The sequence below is a fragment of the Pristiophorus japonicus genome, chromosome 16, assembly GCF_044704955.1.
Source record: "Pristiophorus japonicus isolate sPriJap1 chromosome 16, sPriJap1.hap1, whole genome shotgun sequence".
In the NCBI taxonomy this organism is placed as follows: domain Eukaryota; kingdom Metazoa; phylum Chordata; class Chondrichthyes; family Pristiophoridae; genus Pristiophorus; species Pristiophorus japonicus.
Window position 1 is genome coordinate 4,551,355 of NC_091992.1, and position 23,764 is coordinate 4,575,118.

Consider the following 23,764-nt stretch of genomic DNA (forward strand, 5'->3'; position numbering starts at 1 on the left):
TAGAGCACGAGCCAGAATCAAACCGTACTGCACTCTGCTCAGACCGCACTCGGTCCAATTCTGGTCACAGAGACACAAGGGACCACTGCAGGCAGCGCAGAGACCCTGGGGTCGAGTCCTAGGGTTCGGGGGTCCGAGTTATGGGCACAAACATGAGAGACTTGGGCTATTCGATGTGGAAAGGAGGCATCTGAGAGCGGTTTCTATAGATTCAAAACCAGTAAAAGATAAATCTAGGACTGAAAGTTCGGAGAAAGGGCTTGATTCTAACCTTACCAGAGTGGTGGAACCCAGGCGGATTCATAGAATCATAGAAATTTACAGCACAGAAGGAGGTCCATGCCCTAACCCCTCTCTCCGGACCCCAACCCCGCCCCCTCACCACATGCACCACCCCTCTCTCAAGGCCCCGCCTCATCTCTGGACCCCGCCCTCTCCCCGGTCAACAAAGAGCTTTCCAGCCAAATCCCACTTCCCAGCTCTGGGTCCGTAGCCCTGTAGGTTACGGCACTTCAAGAGCACATCCGAGTACTTTTTAAATGTGGTGAGGGTTTCTGCCTCTACCGCCCTTTCAGGCCGTGAGTTCCAGACCCCCACCACCCTCTGGGTGAAAAAAGGTTCTCCTCTAATCCTCCTACCACTTTAAATCTATGCCCTCTGGTTATTGAAATCTCTGCTGGAGGAAATAGGTCCTTCCTATCCACTCAATCTAGACCTCTCATAATTTTATTCACCTCAATTAGGTCTCCCCTCAGCCTCCTCTGTTGCAAAGAAAACAACCCCAGCCTATCCAATCTTTCCTCATAGCTAAAATTCTCCAGTCCAGGCAACAACCTCGTAAATTCTCCCTGCACCCTCTCTAGTGCAGTCACATCTTTCCTGTCATGTGGTGACTAGAACTACACACAGTACTCTAGAGGCCCTAGAAATAGTGGATGCATTGGTGGTCATTTTCCAACATTCTATAGACTCTGGATCAGTTCCTATGGATTGGAGGGTAGCTAATGTAACCCCACTTTTTAAAAAAGGAGGAAGAGAGAAAACAGGGAATTATAGCCTGACATTGGCAGTGGGGAAAATGTTGGAATCAATTATTAAAAATGTAATAGCAGCGCATTTGGAAAGCAGTGACAGGATCGGTCCAAGTCAGCATGGATTTATGAAAGGGAAATCATGCTTGACAAATCTTCTAGAATTTTTTGAGGATGTAACTATTAGAGTGGACAAAGGAGAACCAGTGGATGTGGTGTATTTGGACTTTCAAAAGGCTTTTGACAAGGTCCCACACAAGAGATTGGTGTGCAAAATTAAAGCACATGGTATTGGGGGTAATGTATTGACATGGATAGAGAACTGGTTGGCAGACAGGAAGCAAAGAGTGGGAATAAACGGGTCCTTTTCAGAATGGCAGGCAGTGACTAGTGGGGTGCCGCAGGGCTCAGTGCTTGGACCCCAGCTATTTACAATATATATTAATGATTTAGACGAAGGAATTGAATGTAATATCTCCAACTTTGTAGATGACACTAAGCTGGGTGGCAGTGTGAGCTGTGAGGAGGATGCTAAGAGGCTGCAGGGTGACTTGGACAGGTTAGGTGAGTGGGCAAATGTATGGCAGATGCAGTATAATGTGGATAAATGTGAGGTTATCCACTTTGGTGGCAAAAACAGGAAGGCAGAATATTATCTGAATGGTGACAGATTCGTAAAAGGGGAGGTGCAACGAGACCTGGGTGTCATGGTACATCAGTCATTGAAAGTTGGCATGCAGGTACAGCAGGCAATGAAGAAGGCAAATGGCATGTTGGCCTTCACAGCGAGAGGATTTGAGTATAGGAGCAGGGAGGTCTTACTGCAGTTGTACAGGGTATTGGTGAGGTCACACCTTGAATATAGTGTACAGTTTTTGTTGTGTATGTATAACATAAGTATACTCCCTGTACACTCAATGTTACATAAAACTACTGGATGTATCTTCACACTGTATACACTATGCTTGTACCACCAGAGGGTGCAACTGGTGAAGACCTAGGGATCACCTGTACACGACAGGTAACCAGGTATAAACGGGAGCTCACCACGCTGTACCCTCACTCAGGAGCTGTAATAAATGGACTGAGGTCACCACAGTTCAAGTACAATACCTGACCTCGTGGAGTCATTACTAGAGTGCTTACAGACACAATAACTGGCGACGAGATTATGAATTTCCACGCGAAAATGGCTAACCTTGGCATGTTTCAACAATTGGATGATTGGGAGGCCTTAGTGGAAATGCTCGACCACTTCTTTATTGCGAACGACCTGACAGGAGACAACCCGGCCTCACTAGCTGATAAGTGCGGAGCTATCCTGCTCACCAGTTGTGGGCCCACCATCTATGGCCTCATCAGGGACTTACTAGTCACAGCGAAAACAACGACCAAAACATATGAGGAGCTCGTAACGCTGCTACAGGAACAACTCAAACCTAAGCGGATAACTCACCTCCAGGACTCTAACCCGGCAAGTCCAACTGAGTGGCGCCTTTTAGAGGCAGAGCTGTAGAACGCAGTCTCTCTCAGGGGAGAGAGAACAGAACCCCCGAGTCCCGCAACCCTGAGTCCGCCACATGGGGCCAACCGGCTAACCCCATGCTGGCGCTGTGGAGGAAATCACAGGGCCCACCAGTGCCGCTATAAAGACTATACGTGCTATGGCTGTAACACGAAGGGCCACCTCCAGCGAATGTACAAGAGAAATCGTACTCACTGAGTCGATGAAGAGTTCCGAGCCGATGACAAGTTTTCCGATTGTCCAGACTCCAGCGACAATGAAGAGAGAGTCCATGAGGCAGCTCAGCCTCACGATGAGGTGTACGGAGTGTTTACCTGCACCACCGTGAGTTCCTCGTTGAAAATGGAAGTTGAAATCAACGGTGTTCCAGTCACGATGGAGGTGGACACAGGGGAGAGCCAGTCACCGATGAATCAGGCGGCCTTTGAGAAACTCTGGGACAATCCAATCGAACGACCTAAAATGATCCCGATCCAAGTGAAGCTGCTCACTTACACAAACGACACCATCCCAGTGGTTGGCGGCGGGGATGTCCAGGTGTCCCAGGGCGGCGCGATGCACCAGTCACCTTTGTGGATCGTTGCTGGGGATGGTCCAACGCTGTTGGGAGGAAGATGGATGAAAAGATCCGTTGGAGCTGGGAAAACCTCCAGCCTCCAGCGATTGACGTTCTCCACGGCCCCGAAGCTGGATCCATCGCAGCACCTGAGGAACCAGCCACTTGACTCGACTGCGTGGAGACGAGCCAGAGCGCTCAACCCAACGGCGAGATGATCCAGCCCAAACGGCCCGACCTCACCCTCCAGGCTCCAGTGGCAGGACTCCGGAGGAAGAAAATCGGCACAGAAGGCAACTTCCCGGCTTCCGTGGCAGAACCTGGGGAAGAAAAGGATCACCGCAGCCTACCTCGTGGAAAGAAAGAAGATGGCGCCCAAACCACGAGGGGCAGCGCCTGAAGTAAAGATGGCGGCGGCCGGACCACGAGGGGCAGCGTTGATGGAGCGACACGTGATGCCAAGCAGCGAACCGGATTGGGGTAAAGATTGCAAGGTCCTCTTAAAGGAGACCGGCAACCCATCACAATTAAAGGGACAGTCCCACTCTTTGTACAGCGATGCCGGTGATACACATGTAAACGATGTAATTGACAAATGCAAGTATGTAAATGTAACTAACCATGTTAAGTCGGGTGATTGCGGTCGGAACCAATGTATTGTGACTGTAAATGAAGTGATGATGTGTGATGTATGTTCTACATGCATGCGGACAAAACCTCCCGTCAGAAGCACCCAGGTCCAGCGGGCTACCCGATCATGTAGCCTGCACCTCCGGGACCAATGTGATGCCCCAGGGAGCATGGCCACACACAGAGGGAGCATACCAGCTGCAGGGCCAGCGATCAGCGGACGGCAAAGGCACCACCACCGGTACCCTGCCCCTGATCGGCTCCACCTCTCTGGCCAGCAGGGCCAATACCGGGAGCAAAAGGCTAGCACCCTCCAGTTTTCCCAACGGGACCTGGGATGACCAGGCTCCCACCATCGCTGAAGGGCAGCAAAGAGACACTGCAGCCCTCAAAGGAAGACAGGGAGGCCACACACTCCTGAGGCTCTGCCCACCACTAGGCAACGACAAAGGCCCCGAGACTCAGCCAGGTGAGCGATTTGAGCCCACCCAGCTGGCAGGGGGCACAGTGCCACCATCAGACAACCTGGACACAGTCTGGTCACTCTGGAACTAGTGTCCTCACCCACCTGTACCCACACAACCCAGGGGCAAGACTGTGATACCACGTATGTACCCTACCTGTAATATGTACTTGTTCCACTGCTGCAGAACCCAAACAGTGATGTCTTTCATCCTATGGGTTTTGTTCTTTCCTTCTGTACATGTGTGCACATGTAGTTGTTGAGTCACACACATGGTCTATGTATGGGGGGGAGGGGGAAATGGATGTATGTAGCCATGGACACACATGGATCACACCCAGAACCCACTCAATCCCCACTGCAACCTCAAACCGTCCACTGCTGACCATTTCCCAATGTTTTGGCAATAAGGACTTGGGGGTCAACAGGGAGAGAGCCAAGCCAAAGCATAGACAAGGTGCAAGGGCTTTGGGCACTCAAGTCTAGGGCCAGAGCACACAGTGCAAAGGCCAGTGGCACAAGACTTAGGGGAGAGTGATGTTGTGTATGTATAACATAAGTATACTGCCTTTACACTCAATGTACAGTTACATAAGACCACTGGATGTACCTTCACACTGTATACACTATGCCTGTACCACCAGGGGGTGCAACTGGTGGAGACCTCGGGGTCACCTGTACACGACAGGTAACCAGGTATAAAAGGGAGCTCACCATACTGTACCCTCACTCGAGCTGTAATAAATGGACTAAGGTCACCACAGTTCAAGTACAATACCTCACCTCATGGAGTCATTACTAGAGTGGGTACAGATACAATAGTTTTGGTTTCCTAATCTGAGGAAGGACATTCTTGCTATTGAGGGAGTGCAGCGAAGGTTCACCAGACTGATTCCCGGGATGGCAGGACTGACATATGAGGAGAAACTGGATCGACTAGGCTTACATTCACTAGAATTTAGAAGAAGGAGAGGGGATCTCATAGAAACACATGTTCTGACGGAATTGGACAGGTTAGATGCAGGAAGAATGTTCCCAATGTCGCAGAAGTCCAGAACCAGGGAACACAGTCTAAGGATAAGTGGTAAGCCATTTAGGACCGAGATGAGGAGAAACTTCTTCACTCAGAGAATTGTGAACCTGTGGAATTCTCTACCGCAGAGAGTTGTGGAGGCCAGTTTGTTAGATATATTCAAAAGGGAGTTAGATGTGGCCCTTTCGGCTAAAGGGATCAAGGGGTATGGAGAGAAAGCAGGAATGGGGTACTGAAGTTACATGATCAGCCATGATCATATTGAATGGTGGTGCAGGCTCGAAGGGCCGAATGGCCTGCTCCTGCACCTATTTTCTATGTTTCTATGTTATTCTAGCTGTGGCCCAACTCGTGTTTTATACAGTTCCAGCATAACCTCCTTGCTCTTGTATTCTGGCCGATGTCGCGCCAGCAACCCAGCATCTTCCACATTAACCTTCCGGCCTTGGCAAGAGATGATGATACATTTGAGTGGGGGAGGATCTGCGGCAACCTGCCAGCTCCCGGGGGCGGAGACGAACAAGGTGAGTGGGGGGGGGGGGAGGGGGGGGAGGCATGGTTTAGTCAGGGGGGGGAGGGGTTTAGTGCGGGCGGAAGGGGTTTAGTGCGGAGGGGGAGGGGTTTAGTGCGGAGGGGGAGGGGTTTAGTGCGGGGGGAGAGGTTTGGTGCAGGGGGGAGGGGTCTAGTGTGGGGCGAGGGGTCTAGTGCGGGTGAGGGGTTTAGTGCAGGGGGGAGGGATTTAGTGCTGATGGAGAGGGAGGGGTTTAGTGCAAGGAGGAGGGAGAGGGGTTTAGTGCGGGGGGGAGGGGGAGGGGTTTAATGCGGGGGGAGGGGTTTAGTGCAGGGGGTGTTATGTCTGTAATGCACTTATGAATGACTCCACGAGGCAATGTGTTGTACTCAAACTGTAGTGACCTTGGTCCTTTATTCATAACTCCAGAGTGAGGCAGCCGCATGGTGGCTCCCCTTTTATACAGGCCCTGCCACAGGGGCAGGAAACACCGGTCTCCACCAGTTGCACCCTCTAGTGGTGCCAGCATAGTATATACACAGTCTAAACCTTATTGACAGTACATCAGGTAAACAAGTATCCATTTTATGCAACTATACAGTGCTTACACTGAGTATATCTATAGCCTGCATATATAACATCACTCTCCCCCTAGTCCTTTGTACCAATTACCTTTGCACTATGTGCTCTGGCTTAGCTCTCCTCAGACTTATGTGCCGATAGCCCTTGCACCTTGGCTGTGCTTTGGCTTGGCTCTCTCCCTGTTAACCCCCAAGTCCTTTTGCCACAACGTTGGGTAGTGGTTACCAGTTTGGATGGTTCGATGATGCAGTGGAGGTTCCAGTGGGTTCTGGGTGTGATCCATGTGTGTGTCCATGGCTACATACATCCATTCCCCTCCCCGCCCCCCCCACAGCGAGATCATGCAGCAGGCCCGTTACATTAATTACAGGATCAGACACGGTGCAAGTACAAAGAAAGGAAGAAAAAAAAATGTTTTTACAGTTTGTATCGTGACACCTTGATTCAGTGACATACATTTGTTACGTTTTACGGTGGTGCGCCAGGATTGGGTGGATTGCATTCATGGTTCAGGCATGGTCAGTACTGAGGTAGCAGTACAGGTATGCAAGGACGCAGGTTCCAGAGCAACCGGACGGGGTTCTAGTCGTCTGATGGTGGCGCTGGGCCCCTGCTAGCGGGGTGGGATTGGTTCGCTCACCTAGCCAGGACTCTGGGCCTTTGCCGTTGCCTAGTGGTGGGCAGAGCCACAGATGTGTGTGGCCTCCCTGTCCCCCTTTGAGGGCTGCAGAGTCTTCTGCCTGCTCTCTCACGGTGTTGGGAACCTGGGTGTTCCAGGTCCCGTTTGGGGAACTCGTTGGTTCTGACCTTACGCTCCTGGACATGGCCGAGGTAGCGACTGGGTCTGGGGTTGGGCCGTCTCCACCCGGGTGATGGGCAACGGTGGCCGACTGCGCGTATTGGCGCTGTTTTCGTTTCCAGGTCAGTGGTGAATAGTGCCATTGGATGCCATTTGGATAGACCTGGGGCAGGGTATCAGGATCAGCGCCTTTACCCTCCCGAATTCACTCGCCTGCTACTTTTGGGGACACTCTATTCCTGACATCTCTCAACATTTTGTTTTTTACATTCTTAATCAGTTCGTTACTTTGATTGCCATGCATACAATGTCTCTAAGTTCAGTTGGTTGCAGGTCTCCTTTAAGAGAACCCTGCTGGCTTTACCCCAATCAGACCCTTTGTTAGACACCACGTGTTGGTCCCTCAGCGTTGCACCTCGTGGTCTGGCCACGGCCATTTTTTTTTCAGCCAGGCTGCACCTCGCTGCAGCAGGGACGCCATCTTGCCTCTGTCCTCGAGGTCGACTGCCTTGATCCTCCTCTCCTGCGATTCTGCCACAAAAGCTGGAAGAGTGCCTGTGAATTCGATCTTCCTCCGCAGGAGGTACTTTTAGGTCGTTCCGGTCGGATCATTGCCATGCAGTCATGATGGATGGTCTGTGCCTCAGGTGCTGCGCTGGTCTGTTCTCTGGTGCCTGGCCCAAGCGAAGGTGAGGTTTTGCTCTGCCTATGAGCACGGGGGACATCGATTGCTGGAGTGAAGAGATCTTCCCATTTCCACTGGATCTTCCCCATCCACCTTCTTCCGAGTAGCGTTGGACCATCACCTGCAACAATCCACAGAGGTAACTTGTGCACCACGCCATTATGGATTACACTTACATCCGCACTACCGAGGACTGGGATCAGCTCCTTGGTGTAGGTGCGCAACTTTTCTTGTGCTGGAACCAGCTCGGGTCGTTTTTCGTTCCATAGCCTCTCAAAGGCATCCTGGCTCATCACTGACTGGCTCGCTCCCGAGTCCACTTACGTGAAGACTGGAACGCCGTTTATCTCGACTTCCATTTTCACTGGAGGACAATCGGTGGTGCAGGTATACACTCCATACACTTCTTGGGGCTGAGCTGCCTCTCTGGCCAAATCATCATACACCCCGCTGGATTCAAAGTCATCTACCGACTCCTCTGCTAGATGGTGAGTAGTGTTTCTTTTACACATACGCTGGAGGTGGCCCTTCATGTTACAGACTTTACATACGTACTCAGCAAACCAACACTGGTGAGCCTTATGGTTTCCTCCGTAACGCCAGCATGGTGCTACTCGATTCGCACCCCTCGGCGGACTCTGAGTTCTGGAACCCTGAGGTCTGTGCTCTCTGCCCTGGGCAGTACCACGTTTTACAGTCTTGCCTGTGAAAGGCACCATTCTGTGTACAGTACTTGCCGGGTTTGAGTCCAAAGGATGAATAATTTGCTAGGTGCTGTATGTCGAGGTCATGAACGCCTGACTGATGCTGATGGCCTTCTGCAGGTTGACTGTGGTGTCGGCAGATAATAGCTTGTGAAGGAGGCCCTCGTGGCCAATTCCTACAACAAAGATGTCTCGCAATGCTTTGTTGAGGTGCGTGCCGAAATCACATGGTGCCGCAAGTCTCCTGAGATCGACAGCATATTTTGCAAACTCCTGGCCCTCAGGTCTGCGGTGATTGTAGAATCTGTGCCTGGCCTTGAGGATGCTCTCTTTTGGTTTTAGTTGGTCACGAATTAGATCAGTCAGCTCATCGAATGTCTTATCCTTGGCCTTCATGGGTGCCAGCAAGTCCCTGACGAGGCGGGAGACTCGGGCCCACAACTGGTCAGCAGTATAGCCTTGTGCTTCTCAGCCGATGCGTCCATCACCCCTGCAAGGTCATTTGCCACGAAATATATCTCGAGCCTTTCCATGAAGGCATCCCAGTCATCACCCTCTGTGAAATCTTTTATTGTGCCAAAGGTAGCCATAATCGCGTGAAAGTCCGTATTCTCGTCGCCAGTTGTTACGTCTGTAATGTACCTATGAATGACTCCATGAGGCAATGTGTTGTACTCAAACTGTAGTGACCTTGGTCCTTTATTCGTAACTCCAGAGTGAGGCAGCCGCATGGTGGCTCCCCTTTTATACAGCCCCTGCCACCAGAGCAGGAAACCTCGGTCTCCACCAGTTGCACCCTCTAGTGGTGCCAGCATAGTATATACACAGTGTAAACTTTATTGATAGTACATCAGGTGAACAAGTCTCCATCTTATGCAGCTATACAGTGACTACACAGAGAGTATATCTATAGTCAGCATATATAACAGGGGGGAGGGGCTGAGTCTGTGGGGGGGGGCCTTAGTCCGGGGGAGGAGTTTAGTGCTGCGGGAGGGCTTTAGTCCAAGGGAGGGGTTTAGTCTGGTGGGGGGGGGGGGTATGGGGGGAGGGGTTTAGTCCGGGGAGGAGGGGTTTATGGGAAGGAGGGGTTTATGGGAAGGAGGGGTTTAGTCTGGGGGAGGGGTTTAGTCTGGGGGAGGGGCTTAGGTGGGGACGAGTTTAGTCTGGGGCGGGTTTATGGGGGGGGAGGGGCTTAGTCCAGGGGAGGCGTTTAGACTGGGGGTAGGAGTTAGTCTGGGGGGAGGGGTTAGTTCTGGGGGAGGGGTTTAGACTGGGGGGAGGGGTTAGTCTGGGGCGGGGTTTAGTCCAGGGGGAGGGGTTTAGTCTAGGGGGAGGGATTTAGTCTAGGGGGAGGGGTTAGTCTGGGGGGAGGGGTTAGTCTGGGGGGAGGGGTTAGTCTGGGGGGAGGGGTTTAGACTGGGGGGAGGGGTTAGTCTGGGGGGAGGGGTTAGTCTGGGGGGAGGGGTTAGTCCAGGGGGAGGGATTTAGTCTAGGGGGAGGGGTTAGTCTGGGGGGATGGGGTTCGTCCAGGGCGGTGTTTAGTCTGGAGGGTCGGGTTAGTCTGGGGGGAGGGGTTATAGGGGAGGGGTTTAGTCTGGGGGCGGGGTTTATGGGCGTAGGGCTTTAGTCTGGGGGAGGGGTTTAGTCCGGTGGGGGGGGTGGTAGTCTGGGGGGACGTGTTTAGTCTGGGGGCGGGTTTATGGGGGGAGGGGCTTAGTCCAGGGGAGGCGTTTAGACTGTGGGGAGGGATTAGTCTGGGGCAAGGTTTCATCCAGGGGGAGGGGTTTAGACTGGGGGGAGGAGTTAGTCTGGGGGGGGGGAGGGGTTTAGACTGGGGGGAGGAGTTAGTCTGGGGGGGGAGGGGAGGGGTTAGTCCGGGGGAGGGGTTTAGACTGGGGGGAGGGGTTAGTCTGGGGAGGAGGGGTTTAGTCCAGGGGGAGGGGTTTATCTGGGGGGGAGGGGTTAATCTGGGAGGGAGGGGTTTAGACTGGGGGGAGGAGTTAGCCTGGGGGGAGGGGTTGAGGGGTTAGTCCGGATAGGGAGGGGTTTAGACTGGGGGGAGGGGTTAGTCTGGGGGGAGGGGTTTAGACTGGGGGCAGGAGTTAGTCCGGGGGGAGGAATTTAGACTGGGGGGGAGGGGTTAGTCTGGGGGGAGGGGTTTAGACTGGGGGGAGGAGTTAGTCTGGGGGGGAGGGGTTTAGACTGGGGGGAGGGGTTGAGGGGTTCGTCCGGGTAGGGAGGGGTTTAGTCCGGGGGGGCGGGTTTAGACTGGGGGGGCGGGGTTTAGTCCGGGGGGGAGGGGTTAGTCTGGGGGGGAGGGGTTTAGACTGGGGGGAGGGGTTGAGGGGTTAGTCCGGGGGGGGAGGGGTTAGTCTGGGGGGGAGGGGTTTAGTCCGGGGGGGGAGGGGTTAGTCCGGGGGGCGGGGTTTAGTCCGGGGGGGAGGGGTTTAGTCTGGGGGGCGGGGTTAGTCCGGGGGGCGGGGTTTAGTCCGGGGGGGGAGGGGTTAGTCCGGGGGGGGAGGGGTTAGTCCGGGGGGCGGGGTTAGTCTGATGTCACACCCCTCCCCCATGTCCCGCCGCCAGGTTGTTCCAATGGCCGAGCCTGGGGCCGGGGCCGGGGCCGAGCCTGAGCCTGGGGCCGAGGCCGGGGCCCCACCGCCGATGGCCGAGCTGCAGGGCCGCTGCCGCCTGACGGTGGAGCCGGTGTTGTTCCTCGCCATGCTCGCGCTGGCGCTGCAGGCCCCGCTCACCACACAGTACATCTTCAGCACACTGAGCGCCGAGCGCGGCTTCGGCGGCAACCGGAGCCACGGCTGCAACTGGACGGCGGGGCCTGAGGCGGCGCGGGAGCAGGTGAGGCCGCACCGGCAACCCGCCAAACACCCTGACACAGTGATCAATAACCAGTCAGCGCTGAGTGATCAGTAATCCATCATAGAGTGACCAATCGGTGCTGAGCGATCAATAATCCATCATAGAGTGACCAATCGGTGCTGAGTGATCAATAATCCATCATAGAGTGACCAATTGGTGCTGAGTGATCAATAATCCATCATAGAGTGATCAATAATCCATCATAGAGTGACCAATTGGTGCTGAGTGATCAATAATCCATCATAGAGTGATCAGTAATCCATCATAGAGTGACCAGTCAGCGCTGAGTGATCAATAATCCATCATAGAGTGACCAATAATCCATCATAGAGTGACCAATCGGTGCTGAGTGATCAATAATCCATCATCACAGAGTGATCAATAATCCATCATAGAGTAACCAATCAGTGCTGAGTGATCAATAATCCATCATAGAGTAACCAATCAATGCTGAGTGATCAATAATCCATCATAGAGTAACCAATCAGTGCTGAGTGATCAATAATCCATCATAGAGTGACCAATCAGTGCTGAGTGATCAATAATCCATCATAGAGTGACCAATCAGTGCTGAGTGATCAATAATCCATCATAGAGTGACCAATCAGTGCTGAGCGATCAATAATCCATCATCACAGAGTGATCAATAATCCATCATAGAGTGACCAGTCAGTGCCGAGTGATCAATAATCCATCACAGAGTGACCAATCGGTGCCAAGTGATCAATAATCCATCACAGAGTGACCACTCGGTGCCGAGTGATCAATAATCCATCACAGAGTGACCAATCGGTGCCGAGTGATCAATAATCCATCACAGAGTGACCATTCAGTTCAGAGTGATCATATTTTCTAAAGCAAACCCGGGGACAGAGTGGGAGCTCGGATGGGAATGTAAGGTCGTGCAGCCTCGATTTTATCAGTGTCACAGGTACAAATGTGTATAGAATGACTGCGGATGTGATGGCACACTATTGAAGCGGATTCATACACGGTTTATAAATATTACAATAACAATTCAGGAACGTCAGTTTTTCGTACCCACCCATTCAGAAAACCTTCATATCACTGCCCATGTCATTTACTAGTCACGATTTATTATGATTGCTGTGCTATCTGCATTTAAAGAAAACCGGCATGATGACTTTGTTGCTTGTGCTAGTGGAATACGCGTAGAGATTAACCTCCATCAACCATCACTAGTCTCTTACGGTTTGCTCATGTTCCTATCTTTAGCACACGGACGACTACAAGGTACAACCCAGCAGCATCCAGCCGTTAGTTCCAAGCTTTCTGTACACTGACTGACACCCATCTCTACCTCCCCACTGTCTCTCTCAACACTTCCGCTGCCTTTGTGATGTCAGATTGCTCGTCTGACATCCAATCCTGGATGAGACAAACAATTCCTCAAGACCACATTGGGAACACCACAGACTCTGTTCCGTGGCCACCGATTCCTTCTCTGTTACCAGGCCACGATCTCCCGTTGAACCAAATGGTTTGCCATCGCGGCATCCCTGGGACTGCACTTCCAACTCCATAATCCTCTCCATCACAAAAACATTGTTCAAAAGTCAGCTGCTCCTGCGATGACTGATTATAATGCACTGGGAAGAAGATGCTGCCATATACATAGTACAGGGGGAGGTAGAGGGGATACTGGATGGGATAAGACGAGGTACTAGAAAGACTGGCTGTAGATAAGTCACCAGGATCGGATGGGATGTACCCTAGGACACTGAGGGAAATGAAGGACGGAATCACGGAGATACTGACCCTAATCTTCCAATCCTCCTTAGATACGGGCGTGGTGCCAGAGGGCTGGAGAATTGCAAATGTTAACCATTGTTCAAAAAAGGAGTAAAGATAAACCCAGCAACTACAGGCCAGTCAGTTTAACCTCGGCAGTGGGGGAGCTTTTAGAAACGATAATCCGGGACAAAATTAACAGTCACTTGGACAAGCGCGGATTAAGTAAGGAAAGCCAGCAGAGATTTGTTGAAGGCAAATCGGGTTTACCCAACTTGGTGGAGTTTTTGATGAGGTAACCGAGAGGGTTGATGAGAGCAATCGGTTGACATGGTGTACATGGATTTCCAAAAGGCGTTCGAGAAAGTGCCACATAACAGGCTTGCAGCAAAGTTGAAGCCCATGGAATAGAAGGGACAGTGGCAGCATGGATACGGAACTGGCTCAGTGACGGGGAACAGAGAGTAGTGGCGAACGGTTGTTTCTGGGACTGGAGGAAGGTATACAGTGGTGTTCCCCAGGGGTCGGTACTGGGACCATTGCTTTTCCTGATATATATTGATGACTTGGACGTGGGTGTACAGGGCACTATTTCAAAATTTACAGATGGCACAAAACTTGGAAGTATAGTGAACAGTGAGGAGGAGACTTCCAGAGGACAGAGACAGGATGGTGGAATGGGCAGACACGTGGCAGATGGAATTTAACGCAGGAAAATAATAACTTTTATTTATATAGCGCCTTTAACATAGTCAAACGTCCCGAGGCGCTTCAACATCAGTGTTACAGACAAACAGAGGCAACATAAGGAAAAACATGTTTACGCAGCGAGTGGTGAGGATCTGGAATGCACGGCCTCAATCATGGCTTTCAAAAGAGAACTGGATAAGTACCTGAAAGAACAACATTTGCAGGGCTCTGGGAAAGGACGGGGAGTGGGACTGGCTGAGGTGCTCTTGCAGAGAGCCGGCATGGGCTCGACGGGCCGAATGGCTGTAACCGTTCTATGATTCTTTGATAGTGTTTTTGGATGTAACTAATGGGGGTGACATTTTGCATTTATTTGCCTAAATCTATAGGCCAGAGTTCTTGTTTATCGCCTCATACTATTTTACATTAAATCACTGAACACTTTATTCGGGGACTACTTTCCAAAACCAGGAATTCCTGTGGTCACGCTAATCAATGCAGAGTAATCAATCAACACAGAGTAATCAGTAAATGAAGACAAAATACTGAATACATACAGTATCTATAAATAATGCAGAATTATCAATAAATATAGAATAATCAAACAATAATCAAATAAAGAGATATTCATTATATAAAATCAATATAACCCTTGAATCAATACAACATAATCAGTAAATACAAGATAATGAATAAATAAATCCGAAGTATTATGTTTTCCACCAGGCCTGGTTGTTGTCCAGGTCCTGCTGCCTGCCTGTTTCACTATTCCAGGAGCTGTGAATGAGGCTGGGCGAACAGCCTCACACCTGACCTTATGATGGAGGGAAGGTCTTTGATGAAGCAGCTGAAGATGGTTGGGCCGAGAACATTGTCCCTGAGGCTCTCCTGCAATGATGTTCTGGTGCTCAGATGATTGGCCTCCGACAACTACAACCATCTATCTTTGCGAAAGAATCATAGAAATTTTACAGCCCGGTACGAGGCCATCCAGTATAACTCCAGCCACTGCAGGGTTTTCTCTTTGATCCCCATTGCCCTTAGATTTGCTCGGGCTCCTTGGTGCAACACTTGGTCGAATGCTGCCTTGATCTTGAGGGCAGCTGCTCTCTTTGAGGGAGCCACTGTTGAAATGGAATTGAGTTTGGATTGGTGATGGATGAATATCTATCCTGGGGGTAGGGTAATTGCATTTGGATTTGCCAATGCAAGAGATCAAGTTTGGAGTGGTTGAGACCGGAGATCTATTGTAGGACTAAGGCCGTTGAGTTGGGATGGGTTAAGGCCAGAGATCTATTGTAGGATTAAGGCCGTTGAGTTGGGATTGGTTGAGACCGGAGATCTATTGTAGGACTAAGGCCGTTGAGCTGGGATTGGTTGAGGCCAGAGATCTATTGGAAGGAGTCTCCTGCAAGTGATTTTGTGATTTCTCTTTCAGGAGATAGAGGTGTTGACTGCTCACTGGAACCTGTACATTAACCTGGGAGGTTTTGCTGTGGGACTGTTCTCGGTGACGCTGCTCGGACCATGGAGTGACCGCGTAGGCCGCAGGCCTATCCTAATCTTGCCCGCCATTGGCTTGGCGCTGCAGGCGGCAGTCTACATCATCGTTATGTACCAGAAGTTGTCAGTCGGTTACTTTCTGATTGGTCGCCTACTGAGTGGTCTTCTGGGGGATTTCAACACCATCCTGGCTGGATGTTTCTCCTACATCGCCGACGTCAGCGACAAGCAGTCGCGCACACTCCGCGTAGCGGTGCTGGAGGCCTGCCTGGGGATCGCGGGAATGTTGGGCAGTATTATCGGCGGGCAGTGGAGCAAGGCTCAAGGTTACATCAATCCCTTCTGGCTGGTGCTGGCGCTGAACCTGGCCACTGTTGCCTACGCCTTAGTCTTCGTCAGAGAGTCTGTGAGCGTGAACGGATCGGGCAAACTGTTCACAACAGAGCATTACAGGTCGGTGTACCATCTGTACTCCAGTGGCAAAGAGACTGGTCGCAGGCTACGTATCTGGCTCTACGCCCTCTCCCTCTTCGTAGTGGTGACTGTGCATTTTGGAGTCAAGGACATTCTGGTCATCTTCGAGCTGAGCTCGCCCTTGTGCTGGGAATCCGATCTGATCGGTTACGGCTCAGCAGTGGAGCACTTGACCTACCTGAGCAGCCTGCTGGGACTGAAGGTGATGCAGCCTTGCATTGAGGACAGCTGGATTGCGCAGATCGGTCTGGTGTCCAACATGGCAGGCCTGGTGGTCTTCTCGCTGGCCTGGGCCACCCCTCTCATGTTCACAGGTATGCCGGCTTGGGATCAAATTCATATTTATTATCTGACTGATGGCGCCCTAGGTGATAGAACGTTGGCTTCCCAACACAACACAATCTAGAGTTTGTCTGGGTCACCAAGGTCGGGGTAACGATCCATTGAAGGACCAACCCATTTCATTCTTGCACCACCATATGTCAGTTGAGGAGTAGTACTAGATATTGGCCTAGACATCTCGATAAGTGGCATGAACTGCATTCCCTAGCCACCGACTCCATCCCTCTCCCTGGCAACTGTCTCAGGCTCAACCACACTATTCACAATCTTAGTCTCATATTTCACCCCGAGATGAACTTCTGGCCACGTGTCTGCAGCATAACCAAGACCGCCTATTTCCCCCTCCGTAACGTCAACCATCTCCGCCCCTGCCTCAGCTCATCCGCTGCTGAAACCCTCATCCATGCCTTTGTTACTTCGAGACTTGACTATTCCCACGCACTCCTGGCCGGCCTCCCATCTTCCACCCTCAGTAAACTTGAGGTCATCCAAAATTATTCCTGTTCACCCCTGTGCTCGCTGACCTACATTGATGCCCAGTTAGGCAAAGCCTCGATTTTAAAATTCTCATCCCTGATTTCAAATCCCTCCATGGCCTCACCCCCTCCCTATCCCTGTAATCATCCCCAGCCCCACAACCCTCTGAGATCTCTGCGCTCCTCCAATTCTGGCCTCATAGCAGATCGCCAATTTCAATCGCTCCACCATCGGTGGCCGTGCCTTCAGCTGCCTGGGCCCCAAGCTCTGGAACTCCCTCCCTAAGCCCCTCCGCCTCTCTCTCCTCCTTTAAGATGCTCCTTAAAACCTACCTCCTTGACCAAGCTTTGGTCACCTGTCCAAATATCTCCTTATGTGGCTCGGTATCAATTTTTGTCTGATAACGATCCTGTGAAGCGCCGTGGGACGTTTTACACGTTAAAGGCGCTATATAAATACAGGTTGTTGTTGAAAGAAAACTTTGAAAGCCAACTAAGAAATCCCAAAAAAACAAAGTTTACCTCTCCGCTGGCACCCTTAACCACATGTCGACCACTCTGCTGACTGATTCCTCGTTCAAAGTCAAGTTGTGGATGTTCTAGCACAGTGAGATGGTTATACATTAGTGATGTTTTGGGGCGGAGATACTGCACGATAGTATTGAGCCCATTTTCTCATTCTCCCTTTCCCCAGGATATGCTCTACGGTTTCTTGCCATGTGCACTACACCAGTGATAAGAGCCAAGATGTCAAAGTTGGCAGAGACGACGGAGCAAGGTAAGATCGAGCGGATGCAGTCACGAGGAGAGCCAACGCTCGCACTTTTGTTTACCCACAAAGAATAGTTCATTCCCACTGGAGCGCTTAACCTACTTTGTAGACTCAAATAAAGTTGAGATGTTAAGCAGTTATATGTGCAGGCAAGGATCTGCGAACTAGGTCACCAGACCTAAATCTGGGCTAGCTTCTTTGCTTTACCGGCCCAAAGGTTTAAAGCTGCTCTTAAACTGCTGGCTGACAGAATGAAACAGGCTGAGCGCAGAATGACCGCACATCCAGTGTTCTATAAAGAAAGAGCTTGTATAGCGCCTTTCACAACCTCAATACTTCCTAAATCGTTTACTGCCAATTAAATATGTTTTGAGGTGTAGCCACTGTAATCACTGGCTCAGTGAGTAGCACTCTCTCGCTCGCCTCTGAGTCAGAAGGGTGCGGGTTTAAGTCCCACGCCAAAGAACTGAGCACATAAATCCTGGCTGACACTCCAGTGCAGTGCTGAGGGAGCGCCGCACTGTAGGAGGGGCAGTGCTGAGGGAGCGCCGCACTGTAGGAGGGGCAGTGCTGAGGGAGGGCCGCACTGTCGGAGGGGCAGTACTGAGGGAGCGCCGCAATGTCGGAGGGGCAGTACTGAGGGAGCCCCGCACTGTCGGAGGGGCAGCACTGAGGGAGTGGCGCACTGTCGGAGGGGCAGTACTGAGGGAGCGCCGCACTGTCGGAGGGGCAGTACTGAGGGAGTCCTGCACTGTCAGAGGGGCGGTTCTGAGGGAACACCACACTGTCGGTGGGGCAGTACTGAGGGAGTCCTGCACTGTCAGAGGGCGGTACTGAGGGAGCGCCGCACTGTCAGAGGGGCGGTACTGAGGGAGCGCTGCACTGTTGGAGGGCCAGTACTGAGAGAGTGCCGCACTGTCGGAGGGGCAGTACTGAGGGAGTCCTGCACTGTCGGAGGGGCAATACTGAGGGAGTACCGCACTGTTGGAGGGCCAGTACTGAAGAAGCGCCGCACTGTCGGAGGGGCACTACTGAGGGAGCGGCGTACTGTCGGAGGGGCAGTACTGAGGGAGTGCCGCACTGTTGGAGGGCCAGTACTGAGTGAGGGCCGCACTGTAGGAAGGGCAGTACTGAGAGAGTGCCGCACTGTCGGAGGGGCAGTACTGAGGGAGCGCCGCACTGTCGGAAGGGCAGTACTGAGGGAGTGCCGCACTGCTGGAGGGGCAGTACTGAGGGAGTCCTGCACTGTAGGAGGGGCAATACTGAGGGAGTGCCGCACTGTTGGAGGGCCAGTACTGAGGAAGCGCCGCACTGTCGGAGGGGCAGTACTGATGGAGTGCCGCACTGTCGGAGGGGCAGTATTAAGGGAGCGCCGCACTGTCAGAGGGGCAGTACTGAGGGAGCGCCGCACTGTCGGAGGGGCAGTACTGAGGGAGTCCTGCACTGTCAGAGGGGCGGTACTGAGGGAGCACCACACTGTCGGAGGGGCAGTACTGAGGGAGTCCTGCACTGTCAGAGGGCGGTACTGAGGGAGCGCCGCACTGTCGGTGGGCCAGTACTGAGGGAGCGCCGCACTGTTGGAGGGGCCAGTACTGAGGGAGTGCCGCACTGTCGGAGGGGCAGTACTGAGGGAGTCCTGCACTGTCGGAGGGGCAATACTGAGGGAGTACCGCACTGTTGGAGGGCCAGTACTGAGGAAGCGCCGCACTGTCGGAGGGGCAGTACTGAGGGAGCGGCGTACTGTCGGAGGGGCAGTACTGAGGGAGTGCCGCACTGTCGGAGGGGCAGTACTGAGGGAGTGCCGCACTGTCGGAGGGGCAGTACTGAGGGAGTGCCGCACTGTCGGAGGGGCAGTACTGAGGGAGCCCCGCACTGTCGGAGGGGCAGTACTGAGGGAGTGCCGCACTGTCGGAGGGGCAGTACTGAGGGAGCCCCGCACTGTTGGAGGGCCAGTACTGAGGAAGCGCCGCACTGTCGGAGGGGCAGTACTGAGGGAGTGCCGCACTGTCGGAGGGGCAGTACTGAGGGAGCCCCGCACTGTCGGAGGGGCAGTACTGAGGGAGTGCCGCACTGTCGGAGGGGCAGTACTGAGGGAGTCCTGCACTGTCAGAGGGCGGTACTGAGGGAGCGCCGCACTGTTGGAGGGCCAGTACTGAGAGAGTGCCGCACTGTCGGAGGGGCAGTACTGAGGGAGCGCCGCACTGTTGGAGGGCCAGTACTGAGAGAGTGCCGCACTGTCGGAGGGGCAGTACTTAGGGAGCGCCGCACTGTCGGAAGGGCAGTACTGAGGGAGTGCCGCACTGCTGGAGGGGCAGTACTGAGGGAGTACCGCACTGTTGGAGGGCCAGTACTGAGGAAGCGCCGCACTGTCGGAGGGGCAGTACTGAGGGAGCGGCGTACTGTCGGAGGGGCAGTACTGAGGGAGTGCCGCACTGTTGGAGGGCCAGTACTGAGGAAGCGCCGCACTGTCGGAGGGGCAGTACTGAGGGAGTGCCGCACTGTCGGAGGGGCAGTATTAAGGGAGCGCCGCACTGTCAGAGGGGCAGTACTGAGGGAGCGCCGCACTGTCGGAGGGGCAGTACTGAGGGAGTCCTGCACTGTCAGAGGGACGGTACTGAGGGAGCACCACACTGTCGGAGGGGCAGTACTGAGGGAGTCCTGCACTGTCAGAGGGCGGTACTGAGGGAGCGCCGCACTGTCGGAGGGGCAGTACTGAGGGAGCGCCGCACTGTCAGAGGGGCGGTACTGAGGGAGCGCTGCACTGTTGGAGGGCCAGTACTGAGAGAGTGCCGCACTGTCGGAGGGGCAGTGCTGAGGGAGTCCTGCACTGTCGGAGGGGCAATACTGAGGGAGTCCTGCACTGTAGGAAGGGCAGTACTGAGGGAGCGCTGCACTGTCAGAGGGGCGGTACTGAGGGAGCGCTGCACTGTTGGAGGGCCAGTACTGAGAGAGTGCTGCACTGTCAGAGGGGCAGTACTGAGGGAGTCCTGCACTGTTGGAGGGGCAGTACTGAGGGAGTGCCGCACTGTCGGAGGGGCAGTACTGAGGGAGTGCCGCACTGTCGGAGGGGCAGTGCTGAGGGATTGCCACACTGTCGGAGGGACAGTACTGAGGGAGTCCTGCACTGTCGGAGGGGCAGTACTGAGGGATTGTCGCACTGTCGGAGGGGCAGTACTGAGGGAGTGCGGCACTGTCGGAGGGGCAGTACTGAGGGATTGTCGCACTGTCGGAGGGGCAGTACTGAGGGAGTGCCGCACTGTCGGAGGGGCAGTACTGAGGGATTGTCGCACTGTTGGAGGGGCAGTACTGAGGGAGTGCGGCACTGTCGGAGGGGCAGTACTGAGGGATTGTCGCACTTTCGGAGGGGCAGTACTGAGGGAGCGCCGCACTGTCGGAGGGGCAGTACTGAGGGATTGTCGCACTGTCGGAGGGGCAGTACTGAGGGAGTGCCGCACTGTCGGAGGGGCAGTACTGAGGGAGCGCGGCACTGTCGGAGGGGCAGTACTGAGGGAGCGCCGCACTGTCGGAGGGGCAGTACTGAGGGAGCGCCGCACTGTCGGAGGGGCAGTACTGAGGGAGTGCGGCACTGTCGGAGGGGCAGTACTGAGGGAGCGCCGCACTGTCGGAGGGGCAGCACTGAGGGAGTGCCGCACTGTCGGAGGGGCAGTACTGAGAGATTGTCGCAGTGTCGGAGGGGCAGTACTGAGGGATTGTCACAGTGTCGGAGGGGCAGTACTGAGGGATTGTCGCAGTGTCGGAGGGGTAGTACTGAAGGATTGTCGCACTGTCGGAGGGGCCATCTTTCAGATGAAATGTTAAACCGAAGTCCCGTCTGCTCTCTCCGTTGAATGTAAATGATCCCACGGCACTATTTTGATGAAGTGCAGAGGAGTTCTCACCGGTGTCCTGGGGCCAATATTTATCCCTCAATCAACTTCACTAAAACAGATTATCTGGTCATTATCACATTGCTGTTTGTGGGAGCTTGCTGTGCGCAATTTGGCTGCTGTGTTTCCTACATTACCACAGTGAATACACTCCAAAAGTACTTCATTGGCTGTAAAGCGCTATGGGACATCCGGTGGTTGTGAAAGGCGCTATAGAAATGCAAGTCTCTCTTTTGTTTAAACGTTGAGGGAGCTTTCCCTTGCAACTCAGTGAGTTGTCCCTGAGCCGGAGTGTTTGATGGGACGGTGTGCAGGTGCTTTCCCCGGGAATGCTCTCATTACAGGATGCTGCCCCTTTTTATTTATAACACTAATAATTTTACGAGGCTCATTAATTCTATATCAGTGTTCTTACTTTGAAACCCATTGACATTTTCACCAATGTGTATTAATTCTGATAATTAGTGGAATGAAGGGAGGTAATTCTCTGGCTTTGCAATAATAACAGGAATGCTGATCCACATTCCAGCCATACACTGCTCTTGAATTTCCGATGATTTAAGCTAATGGTAAGAAAACTGTGTTCAACATCCAATACTTGCCCAAACACCCGTATCAAGTGCCTGTATTCAATTGCTAGGGAAACAGCTGGGAACAGTGCATTTCTCCAGCGTCTTTCATGTCTTCAGGACATCCCAAAGTGCTTTACAGCCAATGACATTTTTTGAATTGTAGTCATTGTTGTAATGTAGGAAACGCATGATGTTGGTTGAGGCATAACTATTGGACGGGGCACCGGGGACAACACCCCTGCTCTTCCTCGAAATAGTGGCCGTGGGATCTTTTACATCCACCTGAGAGAGAAGACTAAGGCCTCAGTTTAATGTCTCATCCGAAAGACAGCACCTCCAACAGTGCAGCGCTCCATCACCACTGCCCTCTGACAGTGCAGCGGAGTTCCCTCAGTACCTCAGTCCCTCAGGCGTGACTAGGTGGATGCACAGAGGATGTTTCCACTGATTGGGGAGACTAGAACTAGGGGGCATAATCTTAGAATAAGTGGCCGCCCATTTAAAACTGAGACGAGGAGGAATTTCTTCTCTCAGAGGGTTGTAATTCTGTGGAATTCGCTGCCTCAAAGAGCTGTGGAAGCTGGGTCATGGAATATATTTAAGACAGATAGTTTCTTAACCGATAAGGGAATAAGGGGTGATGGGGAGCGGGCAGGGAAGTGGAGCTGAGTCCATGATCAGATCAGCCATGATTGTATTAAATGGCGGAGCCACATGGCCTACTCCTGTTCCTATTTCTTGTGTCCTAGGGGGTGTGTTTGCTAGTGCTGTTGGAGAGGGGTTAAACTAATTTGGCAGAGGGATGGGAACCTATGCAGGGAAACAGAGAGAAATAAAATGTGGGCAGAAGCAAAAGATAGAAAGGAGAATAGTAAAAGTGGAGGGCAGAGAAACCCAAGGCAAAAATCAAAAAGGGCCAAATTACAGCAAAATTCTAAAGGGACAAAGAGTGTTAAAAAGACAAGCCTGAAGGCTCTGTGCCTCAATGCGACGAGTATTTGTAATAAGATGGATGAATTAACTGCGCAGGCAGCTATTAACGATTATGATATAATTGGGATTACGGAGACATGGCTCCAGGGCAACCAAGGCTGGGAACTCAACATCCAGGGGTATTCCACATTCAGGAAGGATAGACAGAAAGGAAAAGGAGGTGGGGTAGCGTTGCTAGTTAAAGAGGAAATTAACGCAATAGTAAGGAAGGACATTAGCTTGGATGATGTGGAATCTGTATGGGTGGAGTTGCGGAACACCAAGGGGCAGAAAACGCTAGTGGGAGTTGTGTACAGACCACCAAACAGTAGTAGTGAGGTTGGGGACAGCATCAAACAAGAAATTAGTGATGTGTGCAATAAAGGTACAGCAGTTATCATGGGCGACTTTAATCTACATATAGATTGGGCGAACCAAACTGGTAGCAATGTGGTGGAGGAGGATTTCCTGGAGTATATTAGGGATGACTTTCTAGACCAATATCTCGAGGAACCAACTGGAGTGATGGACATCCTAAACTGGGTGTTGTGTAATGAAAAACGACTAATTAGCAATCTTGTTGTGCGAGGCCCCCTGTGAAGAGTAATCATAATATGGTAGAATTCTTTATTAAGATGGAGAGTGACAGTGTTAATTCAGAGTCTAGGGTCCTGATCTTAAGGAAAGGTAACTTCGATAATATGAGACGTGAATTGGCTAGGATAGACTGGTGAATGATACTTAAAGGATTGACAGTGGATAGGCAATGGCAGACATTTATAGATCCCATGGATGAACTTCAACAATTGTACATCCCTGTCTGGAGTAAAAATAAAACGGGGAAGGTGGCTCAACCGTGGCTAACAAGGGAAATTAGGGATAGTGTTAAATCCAAGGAAGAGGCATACAAATTGGCCAGAAAAAGCAGCAA

The 23,764-nt window shown here is 52.4% G+C and overlaps 1 protein-coding gene across 1 annotated transcript in view; it reads left to right on the top strand.

Moving 5' to 3' along the window:
- Nucleotides 1-11,056: 11,056 nt before the first annotated feature.
- Nucleotides 11,057-23,764, top strand: part of slc46a1 (solute carrier family 46 member 1) — a 30,322-nt gene continuing 17,614 nt past the window's right edge. The window contains exons 1-3 of the mRNA XM_070858037.1: nucleotides 11,057-11,372; nucleotides 15,274-16,126; nucleotides 17,325-17,408. Coding sequence (XP_070714138.1) covers nucleotides 11,070-11,372; nucleotides 15,274-16,126; nucleotides 17,325-17,408 — 1,240 coding nt within the window. The 5' untranslated portion in view covers nucleotides 11,057-11,069. The remainder of the gene's footprint in view (nucleotides 11,373-15,273; nucleotides 16,127-17,324; nucleotides 17,409-23,764) is intronic.